This window comes from Pristiophorus japonicus, chromosome 21 (assembly GCF_044704955.1).
Source record: "Pristiophorus japonicus isolate sPriJap1 chromosome 21, sPriJap1.hap1, whole genome shotgun sequence".
NCBI lineage: Eukaryota > Metazoa > Chordata > Chondrichthyes > Pristiophoridae > Pristiophorus > Pristiophorus japonicus.
In genome coordinates this window covers 84,564,612-84,583,653 of record NC_091997.1, presented here as the reverse complement: position 1 = coordinate 84,583,653, position 19,042 = coordinate 84,564,612, and the positions used below count along the sequence as shown (strand labels likewise).

Here is a 19,042-nt window from a genome sequence, read left to right as displayed (position 1 = left end):
TCCCGACAATCATGAGGATCCGTAACACAGTCTGTGGGAAACAAGATCAGTATAGTATTTACTCTTTGGCAGTTTTTAACTGATTAATGTGAAACCATTTCTTGTCCTTAATGCCTTTTTCACAGCAACTGAATCAAATAAACCGCAGGGTTCAATCGGGCTATAATCGTATGCGGTCCCCACCACCTGGGCTCAAAGGTATGCTTCTTTTTCCCATAATTTGGAATCATTACTTAGTCTCCTATCTCATATTCAAAGGGACATACTTTCTTGTCAAAGTACCTATTAATTTGTCTTTTTGACTACCCCAATTTGGTGGCCACAAATCGATTGATCTGTCCGGTATGATCTACCACTTGTTCCAGCCACTTGGAACTACATGATTTCATTGTCAGGGGACTCATCCCTCTTTGTGTTAGATGGCCAGGTGTACTCATGAGCCTCCCCGTCATGGCCTGATATGGGGAGACCCCTGTTGTTCCATGAGAACATATAGACTGGTTAGCCTGACATCAGTAGTGAGTAAAATGTTGGAATCAATCATTAAGGATGAAATAGCAGCACATTTGGAAAGCAGTGACAGGATCGGTCCAAGTCAGCATGGATTTATGAAAGGGAAATCATGCTTGACGAATCTTCTGGAATTTTTTGCGGATGTAACTAGCAGAGTGGGCAAGGGAGAACCAGTGGATGTGGTGTATTTGGACTTTCAAAAGGCTTTTGACAAGGTCCCGCACAAGAGATTAGTGTGCAAAATAAAAGCACATGATATTGGGGATAATGTACTGACGTGGATAGAGAACTGGTTGGCTCCTTTTCAGAATGGCAGGCAGTGACTAGTGGAGTGCCGCAGGGCACAGTGCTGTGACCCCAGCTCTTTACAAGATATATTAACGATTTAGATGAAGGAATTGAGTGTAATATCTCCAAGTTTGCAGATGACACTAAACTGGGTGGCGGTGTGAGCTGTGAGGAGGATGCTAAGAGGCTGCAGGGTGACTTGGACAGGTTAGGTGAGTGGGCAAATGCATGGCAGATGCAATATAATGTGGATAAATGTGAGGTTATCCATTTTGGGGACAAAAACACGAAGACAGAATATTATCTGAATGGCGGCAGATTAGGAAAAGGGGAGGTGCAACGAGACCTGGGTGTCGTGGTTCATCAGTCATTGAAAGTTAGCTTGCAGGTACAGCAGGTGGTGAAGAAGGCAAATGGTATGTTGGCCTTCATAGCTAGGGGATTTGAGTATAGGAGTAGGGAGGTCTTACTGCTGTTGTACAGGACCTTGGTGAGGCCTCACCTGGAATATTGTGTTCAGTTTTGGTCTCCTAATCTGAGGAAGGACTTTCTTGCTATTAAGGGAGTGCAGCGAAGATTCACCAGACTGATTCCAGGGATGGCTGGACTGACATATGAGGAGAGACTGGATCAACTGGGCCTTTATTCACTGGAGTTTAGAAGGATGAGAGGGGATCTCATAGAAACATATAAGATTCTGACGGGACTGGACAGGTTAGATGCAGGAAGAATGTTCCCGATGTTGGGGAAGTCCAGAACCAGGGGATAAGGGGTAGGCCATTTAGGACTGGGATGAGGAGAAACTTCTTCACTCAGAGAGTTGTTAACCTGTGGAATTCCCTGCCGCAGAGAGTTGTTGATGCCAATTCATTGGATATATTCAAGAGGGAGTTAGATATGGCCCTTACAGCTAAAGAGATCAAGGGGTATGGAGAGAAAGCAGGAAAGGTGTACTGAGGGAATGATCAGCCATGATCTTATTGAATAACGGTGTAGGCTCGAAGGGCCGAATGACCTACTCTTGCACCTATTTTTTATGTGTGGACCTCATTGCCATTAAGCACATTGGCAGCATGTTAGCCCATTGAGTGTGGTGGTCCGCGCACAATTTTTTTAACATTAACTTGAGGGTCCTGTTCCCCCTTTCGACCCCTCCGGACGACTGGGCTTGAGCAATATGTATTTGTGTTTTATCCCCAACATTTCCTGCAGATGGGTAAAAATTTTACGGGTAAAGTGTGAACCTTGATTGTTGTCTACTTTTACTGGTACGCCTCACCTACAAAACACATGATTCAATTGTGTTTTGTCTGCTGTGATTGCGGTGTTGGAGAGGCAGGGGAATGCTTCGATCCATTTAGTGAATTGATCCACCACCACTAGGGCATGCTGAAAATTGCCTTGCGCCTGTGAAATGGCCCAATGAAGTCTGTCTGGAGTTGAGTCCATGGCCCTTGAGGTGGGGGTGCGCTTTGAAGCAAGGCTCAGTTAGTGCATGCGAGTGGATTGTGTTGCAGGCATGGTAGGCATCGTGCCACATATTGGTTGATTGTTTCCCTCATGGAAGGCCATCAAGCTGTGGATGCTACCTTATAGAAGGATACCAGGGCCGAATAGTGCCATGCTGTGGAGTGGGAGTGAAAGAAGGAGAACAGCGCCTGACTCACCTCTGGTGGAACACGCAGTTAGAAGTGCGGCGATTTCTGCATATTCTGAAGACTTTCTGTTGCATCTTCGCTGGATGGTTCTTTCTGGCAATACCACAGTATACTCGGTGTGAGAGGATCCCTCAATGTGAAATGAGGACCCATCGATATAGACATCTGGGGCACTCTGTATGGGCTCTTTCTGCACAGGATGGGTCTCAAAGTTAATCAGGGGTAACGGACATTCATGCGGGTCCCCCTCATAGATCAGAAATTGTGGCAGCAATGTGGTGGGTTTGGAAATGGTATCAGTGTCTCTTTCCATAACTTCCAATGTCCATTTGCTGAGGTCATATCTGAAACAACGATTCCAGTCCTGTTCATAGGAAAGGTAGCAGCCCCAAGTTTTCCAATTTATATTTTTTTTAACTCTAATTTGTTTTCATTTGCTTCAACGACGACTGCTGTGGCATTTAAATTTGAGAGACTTTCCTTCTTGTAGCAACGAAGCTGCCTGTTTGGCCCCTCTTTCTAATTGCCTAATACTGTGGTTTAATTGACCAATTTCACGTCTTAAATGCTGTATTTCTCCCTCTTTTAACTGCTCCGCAAGTTGGAGACCTTTTTCCTTTTGTTGTTTTATACCTTGAATCTCTTTTTTTCTTTGAGTTGTATCTCTTTTACTTGCAATTCTTTTAAATCTTGTATCTCTTTTGCCCTTTGTTTTTTCACACTTTTAGTCTCTTTTACTTGTAGTTCTTTGAAATCTTGTATCACTTTGGCCTCCTGCCTCATTAACTTCTCATCTCTCCGGGCACAATAAAATGCGCTGAATGCCACGAGACCGTTTGCCCATTTTTGCCTTGGCTCTTCCCGATCTACTTTCTCCTGGATTAATGCCACGAGCTCCCCAAAGGACACATGTTGGCCCTTACGGAAGTATGGTGCCTGTGCCTGTGCCTGTAACTCTTCTTTGTCCTTTATGGGTACCTTTTTGGACAACTTCTGATAAAGCTATCTCAACATTTTTTTTGTTGGCTTTCTGTTCATGACTGATCCCTTCATCCTATGTCTTTTGAATTTAACTACTGGTGGGTCCCCACTTAAACAGTTCCAACTATCACGACAACTGCTACTTAAGACGCAACTTCTCCCGATCCGTTTAACCGTTTATAGTTTATACTTCACAACACAGGTTAGAATCACAACTCCCAAAATTTCCAATTGTTCAAAAGAATAATCAAAAGCTGTCTCGCCAGATCCCGGACGAGCCGCCAATTTTGTAAGATTTCTAAATCTCTGGCATTAAATTGACAGCAAGACTAATTCTTTTAAAACAATTTAGAATAGTTTACTAAACACACACATGCATGTCTTATCAGAGAAACAGCAGTCGTCAGCTAGCCTACGGATCTATTTAGTTACAATGGATTATAAAAAGGTATACTTCACTTTCCTCTGGCTGAGCACATGGCCAGCTGTTTGTGCTGGCCTTGAGAGCACGGTTTTCCTGTTTTGCCATGTGCTCAGAAGAGAAGAAGAGGAGACCCAGCAATCTGTGCTTGGGTCTTTATAGTCCTTAAGTACATTGTTTCTCTGAAAGCCCCAGGATTGGCTCTTGATTCCAGGGCCGTTTCTGATTGGCTTCTCTCATACAACTCTTTTGGGGGGGCTTCTCTCATACATGTGTCTGTCTGGGGGACCGCTGCCATTCCTTGATTAGGTTGATGGCTTTCCAATTCCTTTAAGCTCTGTCCAGTCAGAAGACAATATACAAACAGAACATGCTGGAAGTCTGTGAGCATCCATTTTGTCACTTTCAAAACTGTCTTTTCATATAATCTCATTTTTTAACATAGAATCAATTTTGTAATTACTAAACACTTGTATTCTTACAATACCCCTTAGGTTAATTAGTGGTACAGGTTTGAATTAGTGGTCAGGGAGAGGAGGGTGTGATATAGCTCTGGCAAGTAAGGGGACCTCAGCTGCAATGCTGGAAGAGTCGTCACTTTGCCCTTATCCAACTGGTATGAGGTTATTGCTGCCTGTGTGGATGAGGGAAAAGCCTGCAGGATGGATGAGCAAACTGACCACGGCATCATGGTGCAGGAGCCCATTCAAGCGGGGAGAGAGTGAAAGGGAATGTAGTGGTAGGGGACAGTATAGTCAGAGGGATAGATACTGTTCTCTGCAGCCGTGACCGGGAGTTCCAAAGGTTGTCTTGCCTGCCCAGTGCCAGGGTTAAAGATGACATCTCGCGGCTGGAGAAGAACTTGGAATGGGATGGGGAGGATCCAGTTGTCGTGGTCCACATAGGAATCAACGACAGGTAGAACTAGAAATGAGGTTCTGCTGAAAGAGTTTGAGGAGTTGGGGTCCAAAATAAAAAGCAGAACCTCAAAGGTAATAATATCTGGATTGTAACCTGAGCATTTGGCAAAGGGACAAGCAGATTAGAAGGTGTGTAAGGCAGGGGTTTCACTTCATGGGGCACTGGCACCAGTATTTGGCAAAGAGGGAGCTGTTCCATCGAGACATGCTCCACTTATGAATCGAATAATTAGGTGGGTGGGAGAGTTCAGGAAAGAGTAAATTTAAAAGCAGCAAGACAAATTTCAAGGCTCTAGAGCAGAGCAGAGCTTTGGGTAAAAAAATAAGCAGAGTGGGTCAGGAAGAGACAGAGAGTAACAAAAGTAATAAGGCATTAGTGACTAAGGTGACATCAGGAAACAATAGAAAAAAGGCAAAGCTAAAGGCGCTATATCTGAATGTGTGAAGCATTCACAACAAAATAGATGAATTAATAGCCATTACGGAGATGTGGTTGTAAAGTGACCAAGGTTGGGAACTAAATATTCCAGGAGACTTAACTTTTAAAAGAGATAGGAAAAATGGAAAAGGAAGAGGGATAGTCCTGGTAATAAAGGATGAGATAAAGACTGTAACGAGAAAGGATCATAGCTTCGAAAATCAAGAAGTAGAATCAGTTTGGTGGAGCTAAAAAAACAGAAAGGGGCAGAAAACATTGGTGGGGATTGTTTATAGGCACCCAAGCATTAGTTGCAATGTAGGGCAGAATATAAATCAGGAAATTAGAGGTGCATGTAATGAAAGGTAATGCAGTAATCATGGGGGACTTTAATCTACATATGGACTGGGCAAACCGAAGATGATAGTCTAAATATGTACTGTTGCAATAAAGATATTAATTTGACCACAAATGTTTTGCGGGTCTCTGCTAGTAAACCAATAAATAATACAGAAATGAAATAAAAATTATTAATGCAAAATACTGGGTAGATGCTAGAAATGTGAAACAAAACTAGAACATTCTGGAAACACGCAGATCAGTCAACATCTGCGGATAGAACGGATAAGTGAATGTTTTGGGTGATATTCCTCTTCAAAATGATGATTGATCTGATGCGAGCTTCTAGCATTTTGGCCATGCATAAAAGATTCTGGTGATAAAAATTGAGTTGGAGAAATGGCTGTTTACTCAAAAACTTTAAACGGGAAGGGGACGCTTGGAAAAGTTGCTGCTGTTCTTGTCCCTTGGCCGCCTAAGAATTTCAATATTTGTAATGTATACCTCACCTTTTAAAATAATTGTCTCATGCTTTTTGTCCTCTGGAGACTGGGAGTGCTGTCGTTTTTATTTTAGCTGTCTGCTCAATTGATGAGCAAGTGTGCCAAACCTAAATATCCATTGGCCATGGTGGAGTTATGGGCTGGGGAGGGAAGATGTCATAAAGGGTGTGGTGATTCTGCCCAGGGTACTTCACATGGCATGTCTCTATACACTGCTGCTGAACTCAGACAAGTCGGAATATCTCTTTGTCAGACAAGAGTATATTTAAAAACCTTACACTTTTGTTGAGGTTGAGCAGTTTACACTGAAATTACTTCTCCAACTTTCAAATAATATTTCCCTTTAACGTAAGTATTCTCTGCATCATTGATTATTGCCATATAATCACTCCTTCAAAATACTCTACTGATTTCAGCATTGGCAATTCAATACGTTGCATTTGATGTGCATAATTGTAATGGTTACCCAATTATCAACTTTTGAGATCATTACTTGGAACTGTTCAATAACTGTATGATCCATAGCTATGTTTTTACAACCATTTTTCACAAAGGTCAGATAAATTACTTAATATATTTAAGATGTGGAATACTAAGACATTGTGGAAACTTGGGCGGTTCAGTGCTTGTGTGGTCCACTGTTCAAATCAAGGAGCTCTAAGGAAGAGTGGATAACAAAGAGCAATAAATCAAGGGCTTGAAATTCAACGACATACGACTGCCCACTTACTGCACAAAAACACAAGTTTCATCAAAAAACAGGTACATACCGCCCGGCGGAAGTTTCATGAGTGACATACGCCCGGGCGGTATGTACTCCGCCCACCCATGTAGACCGCCCAAAAGTGCAAGTTTCATGACATGCCGCCAACATACCGCCGGAACTGCATACCGTCCTGGAGAAGGTGCATTTAAGTGGTTCTTAAGTGGGCAGTATGTACACAGGGCTGATAGGTTTGTTTGATATTTCACAGATCTTTATAGTTCTCCACAGTTTGATGTATTTTCTAGTGTTAGGCAATAATATAAATGGTCTAATAGAGCCTTATTTACACCTTTATTAATGAACTATAATAAAAATGTTATTAGTCTCTCTCCCTCCCCCAGTCTCTCTCCCTCCCCCAGTCTCTCTCCCTCCCCTTTTTAGAACTGCTGTTACAGTGGAACTTATCTTGCAGTCGGATTCAGGTGAATTTATAATGGGGAACATAGAAATGGCAGACCAATTGAATAAATACTTCGGTTCTGTCTTCACGTAGGAAGACACAAATAATCTTCCAAATGTACTTGAGGACAGTGGGTCTAGTGACGAGGAGGAACTGAAAGGATATTCTTATTAGGCGGGAAATTGTGTTAGGGAAATTGATGGGATTGAAGGCCGATAAATCCCCGGGGCCTGATAGTCTGCATACTAAAGGAAGTGGCCCTCGAAATAGTGGATGCATTGGTGATCATTTTCCAACTCTGGAGCAGTTCCGATGGAGGGTAGCTAATGTAACACCACTTTTTAAAAAAGGAGGGAGAGAAAAAACGGGTAATTATAGACCGGTTAGCCTGACATAAGAATGGGGAAAATGTTGGAATCAATCATTAAGGATGAAATAGCAGCGCATTTGGAAAGCAGTGACAGGATCGGTCCAAGTCAGCATGGATTTATGAATCGGGGAAATCATGCTTGATGAATCTTTTGGAATTTTTTTGAGGATGTAACTAGCAGAGTGGACAAAGGAGAACCAGTGGATGTGGTGTATTTGGACTTTCAAAAGGCTTTTGACAAGGTCCCAAACAAGAGATTGGTGTGCAAAATCAAAGCGCATAGTATTGGGGGTAATGTACTGATGTGGATAGAGAACTGGTTGGCAGACAGGAAGCAGAGAGTCGGGATAAACAGGTCCTTTTCAGAATGGCAGGCAGTGAATAGTGGTGTGCCGCTGGGACCCTAGCTCTTTACAATATGCATTAACGATTTAGATGAAGGAATTGACACTAAACTAGATGGCTATGTGAGCTGTGAGGAGGACGCTAAGAGGCTGCAGGGTGACTTGGACAGGTTAGGTGAGTGGGCAGATGCACTATAATGTGGATAAATGTGAGGTTATCCATTTTGGGGGCATAAACACGAAGGCGGAATATTATCTGAATGGCGGCAGATTAGGAAAAGGGGAGGTGCAACGAGACCTAGGTGTCATGGTTCATCAGTCATTGAAAGTTGGCATGCAGGTACAGCAGGCGGTGAAGAAGGCAAATGGTATATTGGCCTTCATAGCGAGAGGATTTGAGTATAGGAGCAGGGAGATAGATCTTGCTGCAATTGTACAGGGCCTTGGTGAGCCTCACCTGGAATATTGTGTTCAGTTTTGGTCTCCTAATCTGAGGAAAGACGTTCTTACTATTGAGGGAGTGCAGCGAAGGTTCACCAGACTGATTCCAGGGATGGCTGGACTGTCATATGAGGAGAGACTGGATCAACTGGGCCTTTATTCACTGGAGTTTAGAAGAATGAGAGAGGATCTCATAGAAACGTATAAGATTCTGACGGGACTGGACAGGTTAGATGCGGGAAGAATGTTTCCGATGTTGGGGAAGTCCAGAACCAGGGGACATAGTCTTAGGATAAGGGGTAAGCCATTTAGGACCGAGATGAGGAGAAACTTCTTCACTCAGAGAGTTGTTAACCTGTGGAATTCCCTGCTGCAGAGAGTTGTTGATGCCAGTTCATTGGATATATTCAAGAGGGAGTTAGATATGGCCCTTACGGCTAAGGGGATCAAGGGGTTTGGAGGGAAAGCAGGAAAGTGGTACTGAGGGAGTGATCAGCCATGATCTTATTGAATGGCAGTGCAGGCTCTGCACCTATTTTCTATGTTTCTATGTAACTGCTACAATGAAGTCTTGCTATCTGGTTGCTTTTTTAAATGGTTTTAATAAAGCAATCTAGATGACCCCAGAAGTTTATGGAAAAACTGCTATCCAGTCACGTATCAGAGTACAAAATCCATTATATAGTATAAGGAGTTTACATATTACTTTGACCATTGATACAACACTACACATTCAAATAACATTTGTCTGAAATTACTCACCGATCTTCAGGCCCAACTCCCATTAGTCTGGCAGACCAACCTTACATCCACTGGTCTCCTGACATGGCTTAGCCTTTCAGAAAAATCTAAGCAAATAATGGAAATGTGAACAACTGAGGTCATACTGCAGAGACTGAATCCACTTAACATGACTGGACATTATCCATCAATCAGTAATAGCACGAAGTCATTTAGTTTCACAGAAAGATGACAAAGTAGAGGTGTTTGTTACAAAGTAGTTTGCACAGCAGTAATTAATATTTAACATCTATCAGTGAAGTTGGTTATTTGATGAATGAATTAAATGTTCTGAGTTGGGTAGGAATTACAGTGCTTATACTGGTCTACCTTTCCTTTTAAAGTTAACTCGGGGAGAGGGGGCAATGGTGCAATACATGGGATTCCTCATGGCACCATATTGCTAATCTCAGCTACTGTGCCTTGATGCCAATCAGAAAGATGAATGATAGTCACCTCTGGACCACTGTTGACCATTTCCCCATATGGCTAACTAACAGAGAACAGAGAGTTGGGATAAATGGTTCATTCTCTGGTTGGCAACCAGTAACTAGTGGGGTGCCGCAGGGATCAGTGCTGGGACCCCAACTATTTACAATCTATATTAATGACTTGGAAGAAGGGTCTGAGTGTAACGTAGCCAAGTTTGTTGATGATACAAAGATGAGAGGAAAAGCAATGTGTGAGGAGGACACAACAAATCTGCAAAAGGACATAGACTAAGTGAGTGGGCAAAAATTTGGCAGATGGAGTATAATGTTGGAAAGTGTGAGGTCATGCACTTTGACAGAAAAAAAAATCAAAGAGCAAGTTATTATTTAAATGGAGAAAGATTGCAAGTGCCGCAGTGCATCGGGACCTGGGGGCACTTGTGCATGAAATACAAAAGAATAGTATGCACATACAGCAAGTGATCAGGAAGGCCAATGGTATCTTGGTCTTTATTGCAAAGGGGATGGAGTATAAAAGCAGGAAAGTCTTGCTACAGCTATACAAGGTTTTGGTGAGGCCACACCTGGAATACTGCGTGCAATTTTGGTTTCCATTATTACGAAAGGATATACTTGCTTTGGAGGCAGTTCAGAGAATGTTCACTAGGTTGATTCCGGGGAAGAGGGGGTTGACTTATGAGGAAAGATTGAATAGGTTGGACGTCTACTTATTGGAGTTCAGAAGAATGAGAGGCGATCTTATCGAAACGTATAAGATTATGAGGGGGGGCTTGACAAAGTGGATGCAGAGAGGATGTTTCCACTGATGGGGAGACTAGAACTAGAGGGCATGATCTTAGAATAAGGGGCCGCCCATTTAAAACAGAGATGAGGAGAAATTTCTTCTCTTAGAGGGTTGTAAATCTGTGGAATTCGCTGCCTCAGAAAGCTGTGGAAGCTGGGACATTGAATAAATTTAAGACGGAAATAGACAGTTTCTTAAACAATAAGAGGTTATGGGGAGCGGGCGGGGAAGTGCAGCTGAGTCCATGATCAGATCAGCCATGATATTATTAAATGGCGGAGCAGGCTCGAAGGGCCGTATGGCCTACTCCTGTTCCTATTTCTTATGTTCTTATGTAGTTCAGAGCAGCATCAATGGATGACCAAATGTAGATTCCGCATTCACCTTTCAAGGCAGTAGGTGGGGGGGGGGGGGGGAAATTAAACAAGTAGGTTAGGAAAGTATATTTTACACTTAAAATATAGAAAAGAAAACAATTCCATAACCAGCAACTGCACAAAACATGAGAATCATTCAAAAGGATCATCATCATCATAAGCAGTCCCTCAAAATCGAGGAAACCTTGCTTCCACTCAGTGAGTTCTCAGGTGGCTGTACAGTCCAATGCGGGAATTACAATCCCTGTCACAGGTGGGGCAGACAATGATTGAAGGAAAGGGTGGGTGGGGAGTCTGGTTTGCCGCACGCTCCTTTCGCTGTCTGCACTTGATTTCCGCATGCTCTTGGCGACGAGACTCAAGGTGCTCAGCACCCTCCCGGATGTTCTTCCTCCACTTTGGGCGGTCATGGGCCAGGGATTCTCAGGTGCTGGTGGGGATGTTGCACTTTATCAAGGAGGCTTTGAGGGTGTTCTTGAAACGGTTCATCTGCCCACCTGGGGCTCGTTTGCAGTGTCGGAGCTCCAAGTAGAGCACTTGCTTTGGGAGTCTCGTATCGGGCATGCGGATGATGTGGCCTGCCCAACGGAGCTCGTCATTCTGGAAGTGTCTGAGGGACTGGTAATGTGTTATTAAAAAATCTCATGGCATACACTTCTCATTAACACATTTTATTTCCCTGTCACAATTTTTGGACTTTTTTTTGTCGACTGTTAAATTGTTATGTCAACTATCACGATGTTGTTGTAGTCTCTGGGCATTACGTAGATCTGTGAAGCATGTTTCTGTAGTGTCTCTCGTAATTGTCATCTTGCCTATAAAAATAAAAACTTATATTCATCAACTGACTGTGGACAACACCATGGGCAATTTATTAGTATTAAATATTTATCTTTGTGTTGAATGTTGTATTTTTTCCTAATGCATATGACACACTGACATTAGAAATAAGAGAAAACAAATTTTAAAAATGTCTAAATCTGAATCTTCATATTTAATAATTGTTTCAATATTTTCTTGTCCAACAGATGAGAATGAATGCATGAATTCTCAGGTTTGTGGAGGAGCTTCATGCCACAATACACTAGGAAGCTTCAAGTGCCTTTGTCCAACGGGCTTCTCCTTTGAGCAGTTTTCTGGGTCTTGTCATGATGTAAATGAGTGTTCTTCCTCCAACAATCCATGCAACTATGGCTGTTCAAACACTGATGGAGGTTACTTATGTGGCTGTCCACCTGGATACTATAGAGTTGGACAAGGGTAAAAGCCAGTTAGCATTATAAAATTATTGCAACTTAAAAAAACGAACTCTTTGACTGCCTTCTAATCAGTTTCCTAATGTAACTCTAAGGATTAATTTTATTTTCTATACAGATGTGTTGTGAGCTACATCTTCGACCATGAATGCTTGGCAATTAATTACAGTTTTCTAATAATCAAATTAGTGCTAGCAATTTGGAAATAATGTCCAATTGCATTTTGTAAAAAAAAACGTATAATGAAAATACATTTGGACTGATGTGAGTTTCTGTACCTATAATTGTAGTTTCCATGGAGTACATTTACGTCATCTTCATCTAGTTAGTAATCTGGGCGAACGGATATCCACCCTTTTTCGAACCCGCCAGGTTTTCAATTCATTGATTTCAATAAAATTTAAATCAGGCGGATTCTACAACAACCAGTTGCCCAATCCACACTGTCGGATTACTACCCAGTTGGTGAAGACAAGAATCTACCCCCATACCTCTAATAGTTTGCAATAGTCTATAAATTACATAGTATTTAATGTTTTCTCACTAGGCACTGCGTCTCTGGAGTAGGATTCAGCAAAGGCCAGATGTTTCCAATAGGTGGCGACACAGAGGACAACAGTCTGTCACCTGAGGTGTGTTATGAATGCAAAATTAATGGCTATCCAAAGGGAAGAAATCGAAGAGCAACAAATGAGAAAGAAGCTACGATTTCAAATGATGCAGAGGTAATTGATTTCTGCTTATTTATTTGTTTGCACGGCAACAACTGCCATTGTATTGTCAGAAGATAGCACAGAACATATTGTAGCAGGTGTATTTCTGGACATTTGAAAGCTTACTACAACTTTAACCTTGCTGTGACATCATGAACATTGTCACAATGACTCAGTTCAGCAACATGTGGTAGCTTGGAATATTGTGATAGGTGTTTGGCCCATTATCCCTAACCCCCAGGCACAAGTGTTTGATCTTTTACGTGTTGCTTTGAGAAGAATGACAGGTGAAGTTGCGGTGTACCCAGAGAGACAAAGGGCAAAGCAGAATCAGTATGTGTTTGTTGGTCCATGCTTATATATCTTCTAAAAGCTGGTTCAGGACTGCTTTAGTAGAAGTCTGGCAACAGGTCATCTCACCCACCCACCTACCCCCCGCCCCATGTTAGATGCAAGTGTTGTGTGAGATGGGAAAGGGCAAAATGTTTACAAGAAAGGGGCTGCACCATCTCAAAAAAGGTTAAAGAAGATTTACCTCTGCATTATGTCATTTACTGAAAGCATTATATCGAGCCATATTTCAATTAAAGGGGTGTAATCCTGCTAAAAGATGCAGTTCCCGCAGTCTCTTTTCTATTACATTACTAAAGCATTCTTAATTTCAGCAAAAGTATCCCTATAATCAAATTGTTTAAATTACAAAAGTTAAGTAGAGCCAGGAAATATTTTCCACTCTGACTTCCTTTTAATTGTATGAATGCAGCAAAACTCTAACATCTGTTTGAATCAAATTCTGCCTGAAAGCACTTTTTTTCTTAAATTGATCTTATGCAGGTCTCTTGCCTTGAGTTATAGATCAGGCCATCATACCCACAGCAGTGGTACTTAGAAACATCACTTTTTGGAATAATTGCAGAATAAGATTAAAATTATTCTACGGTTATAGCAATACTTTTTCATGTCTGAAATATTATACATCGCAGTAAATTAATGTTAAAATAATAGCCATACTGTTTAGCCATTTTGGAAAGCATCTTTCACTCTAGTTCAGCTCTCACCATTAGGGTATTTATGATATTTCTTGGCTAGACTGCTAGGTAAGCATCTATGCCACTGGGCATTTGAAGCTCAAGGGAATCGAACAAAAGGACATGTCTGCACCACCTCCTGTTAACTGGCCATAGTATAATTGCATTAGTCATGGAGCAGCCCAGAATACAAACTGCCTGCTTTCCCATCTGAAGGGGGCCAGTTGGAGGAGTGTGATGCCTGCACAAAGGAGAAGTGTTAGAAGTGAACAGAAAAAGTGTTGAAGATGTAACTCTTTTATTACTACTGATAACTGTATTTGCAGAATATTTTAATAATAAAAGTTAATGCTTCAATTTGTTTTTTAATTAAGAATCACCAATCGTGTGATGATGTACCTATGAATCATACTCCCTGGAGGTGACATCCGGTCACAATTATATTATTCTTTTGAAATGTTTTCTGAAGAGAAAGTTCAAAATACCTTTATCAATATTTTAAACCCACAGCACACTAATACCACTCTCTACCTGTAGTCACATAGGAACCAGAATACCATGACTAGAACACCTTTAAAGAAGCACCATTTGTTTGCAGACACACAACTTAGTGGACTAGAAATTATGCACATTTTATGATCAATGTCCCACGTCCAAAGGATCAACATTAGTTCAGACCATTTTTCTGACAGCCACCTAACACAGGCATTAGGTTCCTTATCTTTGCAATGAAGGGCCTAGGCCCAGACCTGCTATTCTGCCAGGTATTCTTCAGCAATCAACAAAAGGTAAGTACTTCCCAACGCCACAGTATCCTATTCACCCCTCTGTCTCTTCCCCCCCCCACCCCCATTGCCAAGCTCTCCCCACAACCTCCTCCCCCTTAGGTCGGACCTTAGGTCGGCGAGGCAAGCGGCCCAATATTAATTTCTTCAAATGTCTGCAGAAGCACGACATGCACCCGCAGCTCACTCAATGCACATTAGTAAGGCCAGAGTCCCAGTTTCAGCCTCATTGTGTTCGCATCCAAAATTGGGGGCCGGCAGATTTTTACCCATGTGTCAACTAAAATAAGCACATAAAGGAGAAAGTTTTCTGGCCGTTTGAATTAATGGAAATCAGACATGCTCAGTTACAGGTGTGTGGTCCTCCCTACTCAGTGTTTCCCTATGTGCTCCACACAGGAAATTCTTTATACAAGGGCATTGAGAGAAAAAGCTTCCCTATGATTTTTATCCTACTCATGACAATGGGCCCAAGTTTCCCCAGGAGTTGCTCCGGTTTTTTTTGGAGCAACTAGATTTTTTTGGAGTATTTTAAAAATCGCAATTCTCCCCATTTAATTTGCTCCAGTGTAAGTGAGTTAGTTAGGTTTTTTTTTAGGTTTTTTTTCAAAAGGGGGCGTTACCAGGCACTTACACCTGTTTTGGCCATTTAAGCAAGTTTTGACAGCTAAAAGTTACTCCAAACTAATTTAGACCAGTGTATGTGGCCACTTGTGTCCGCTCAGAAAAATCTTGTGCTGAATTAAGAAATTAGCGCAGGTAGCCACAGATGGGGGCGGGGGGGGGGGGGCGGGGAGGGAAGTGAGAGGATTTTGCAAAGCATTAAACACCTTCACAACAACATTAAAGAAGCATAAAAAACCATCATCAATAATAAATGAAAAATAAATCAATTACTAAAAAATAAAAAGTCCTACCTCGCCGACTGCAACATGCACCGGCAAGCCCTTCGGTCAGGGCTAGGGGCGGGAGGCTCGCAACAAGCAGCAGGAGAGCCCTCCAGGGCTCAACATGCCGCAGCGGCAAGCCCTTCGGTCAGGGCTAGGGGCGGGAGGCTCGCAACAAGCAGCAGGAGAGCCCTCCAGGGCTCAACATGCCGCAGCGACAAGCCCTTCGGTCAGGGCTAGGGGCGGGAGGCTCGCAACAAGCAGCAGGAGAGCCCTCCGGTGCAAGCTATATATGTGTTCCAAAAGGCAGTTTTACCCATATATTGCTTGTGGAGGGAGGGAGGGGGTTGGGAGTGGGGGGGGAGGGAGTAAGTGGGCAGGGGCCTTCTGTCACCACAGAAAGGGAATGCACCATCTTGCATCTACTGTGAGAGCAGTACCAGTTTGCAAGCTAGGGCTGGGCTTGGAGTGGGTGCGGGCAGCGGGTTCTACTCTACTAACCAAAAGTCCCATCAGAAATAGGGATGGGTCTGCAAGGCGTTTCAAGGTTTTAGTGGCCTTGTGTACTTCCATCCAGAAAGCTAGATTTGGGACATGACCAGAGCACTTTTAGCAGACTGATAATCTGGCCACAGACATCTTGCAGTGAGGTTTGGAATGATTTTAAGATGCTCTTTCCATATTCGGCTGCACATGGTGGTCAAGAGAGCCCATCTCCACACACACTCCTTTCTTCATGTTATCAGATACTTCAGATCCTCTTTAGGTTATGCACTTACACGCTAAATTTAGAACAGTTATTTGAAACGGAGCTGCTTTTCTCTTTATTTGTAAGTAATTCCCTCCCCCTCACCCAGAGCTCGACACTACAGCTGGTGGACTGAAAACTGCTTTGAGATCTTTGCTTCTGTTGCTCTGCAATGGAAAGTATAACACCCAAAAATAACTGCGAAGACTTTATCTTTGAAAATGGCCAATTGCCAATGTTGCTGACCCATTGCGCATGCGCAACGCTGCTGGCACTCACACAAGCTGGACCCTAGCCCCGCCCCCCTGCCGGCTCTGTTTATGCAGGACGGCAGTGGCTCCGCCCTCCCCCAGCCCTGGTGCTGCATCACACCAAGGCCTGCTACGTTCCAAGGAGCGGGAGAATTGCTAGGTAAGTTTTTGGCACCGTTTTTAGTGTAGAAAGTCGGTGCCACCTCACGGAGGTGTGCCGTTTTAAGCAAGGGGGGGGATCTTGGGCCCAATGATCCTAACTCACTCACTCAATGCATTACCAGCTCGTGGGAGCGTAGAATGTTTCGGTGCAAAGGGTGCCGCAGTTGTGTGGAGCGGATTGGCTGGGTGCTCTTTACCTTTCCATCATTGTTCATTGTTGATAGCTTTAAATGTAACCTACAGGGTTGCTGACCAAGGGCCTTGTGGCTCTTTGTCGGCCGCGCAGACATGATGGGCCGAAATGGCCTCCTTCTGCGCTGTAGATTTTTATGTTTCTATGTTAGATCTTTGAAGTTTATCTTAAAATTTTGAAATGGTTCTGAACAATTAAAATGATCAATTTGTTTCCAACAAATATTTTACGATAAAATCTTTTAATGAAAATATTAATATAAATGGTCCACATTGGAAGTATACTGAAAGTGTTAATGTAGTTTGTAGTGGGATAATTTGTCACCTTGCTCCACCAAATTTATATCTCAATTCTTTTGTATTCAGGAGAAAATTGCAGATGATTTGCCAATGAGCCTTGCCAGTTTGAGCACAGAAAATCAGTTTATCTTCAATTTCAACATTTCTGATCTCAGCAATAAAGAACACATCCTACAGTTTATCCCAGCAATTTCTACCTTGACAAATCATGTACGTTACTTGATTGACCTTGGCAATGAAAAGGGTCTCTTCAAAATAAATCAACGAGATGGTATAAGCTATCTGCATCTGACCAAGAAGAAGCCAGTACCTGGAGCTTACTCATTAGAAATAAGCAGTATTCCCCTCTTTAAACGGAAGGAACTTGACCGTCTGGAAGATAAGTATGATAAAGACTACCTCACTGGTGAGCTTGGTGAAACCCTCCAAATGAAAATTCAGATTGTGCTTCATTAATACACAAACACAAGGTCAAACTGCTTCAGCCAAAAGATGGATCATTTTATTGCCAAACAGATTCTACATATCATGGATACAATCTCTTATTAATTGTAATTTGACTGAGCACTGCTTACATCTACTGTTAGTAAAGTCGGGGATGCATACCATAGCTCTAAACCACTTACTCAGGCTTTGTATAAATGCAGCACTGCTATTTCAGTATGACTAGCTTTAGACGTTGTATAATGATATGTTGAATCTTGAGAAACACACACTTGGACCTTTCAATCCACTTGTTGGACCACTGATGCTGAGAATTTCCATTGTTTATTGGCAGAGCAATAACATCACACTCTGCAGTGAAGGACACTTCATATTTTTGATCTTTTAAATTTTACTTTTCAAGTTACATTTCACGAGATCAAACATTTATATATGTACCTGGTGCTAGTAACATGTCAACCTAGATTGTGACTGCACTGTAATATTTTACAAACTTGGTAGCCAAAAATGCAATTACTCAGTCTAAGTATTACCAGATTGTTTTTTCCATTACTTTACAAAGAACCAAAGTTAGTTCAGTAGCTTATCTCAGTTATGCATTTTTCACTCATGTAAATTAAGTGTGTGTATACTGCAACCATGCTACTTTTTATCATGGAAACTTTTGTATACCAGATTTTTCTTTTTTTGTGTGTGTGTGTTTTCATTCCAACCCTGAGTGAGGGTGTTGTAATGGTGCTTTAAGAACAACTACTTTTGAAAATTAGATGCAATATCCCTCTGTGCGTAATAAAATACACATTGAGGACTTAATGAACAGGAACCAATCAGGTCATAGGATTAATAGCACTCTGAAAAGCGAGACAATCAAACTGTCAAACACAGTCTCATGTAAAACGACACATTAACAGTACCAGTATTTTTATGCAGTTCACTGTCGGCAAGTGTTTAGATATTCAATGTCAGTAATTCCACAATAAAACAGTATTTTCAGTTTTAATACCTCACTGTGTTAACTGTGATGATTCCTCATGGACCAGGATTCATTTTCCTGTCTCCAATTGTGCCTGTGTTTGACACCTCACCAGTATCTTTGGGAATGCAATTTCTCCTTTGTGACTTTCAGACATATAGATCTTCACATAAGCACAAATTTATGGCATGGGATGAAGCTGGAGCAGGAAATGTGTTCTCAAGTTCAAAAAAATGGCTCACATTGTACATAGATATGTCTATTAGTGTTCATTATTCCTTTGTCAGCCATGGCTCAGTGGGTAGCACTCTTGCCTCTGAGTCAGAAGATTGTGATTCAAGTCCCACTCCAGAGACTTGAGCAGAAAAATCTAGGCTGACACTCTAGTGCAGTACTGAAGGAGTGCTGCATTGTCAGAGATGCTGTCTTTCAGATGAGACGTTAAACCGAGGTCCCATCTGCTCTCTCAGGTGGACGTAAAAGATCCCACGGCACAATATCAAAGAAGAGCTGGAGAGTTACCTCTGGTGTCCTGGGTAATATTTATC

General features: G+C 42.2%; 1 protein-coding gene across 3 annotated transcripts in view; it reads left to right on the top strand.

Moving 5' to 3' along the window:
• LOC139234157 (fibrillin-1-like) overlaps positions 1–18,521 on the top strand; it is a 602,997-nt gene extending 584,476 nt beyond the window's left edge. For 2 of the 3 annotated variants that reach the window (XM_070865155.1, XM_070865154.1), the window contains 3 exons: positions 11,784–12,015; positions 12,559–12,736; positions 17,144–18,521. In XM_070865155.1, coding sequence (XP_070721256.1) covers positions 11,784–12,015; positions 12,559–12,736; positions 17,144–17,533 — 800 coding nt within the window. In that variant the 3' untranslated portion in view covers positions 17,534–18,521. Of the gene's footprint in view, positions 1–11,783; positions 12,020–12,558; positions 12,737–17,143 lie in introns of those variants that run through there. The other variant, XM_070865156.1, reaches the window with a different exon arrangement.
• Positions 18,522–19,042: the final 521 nt, after the last annotated feature.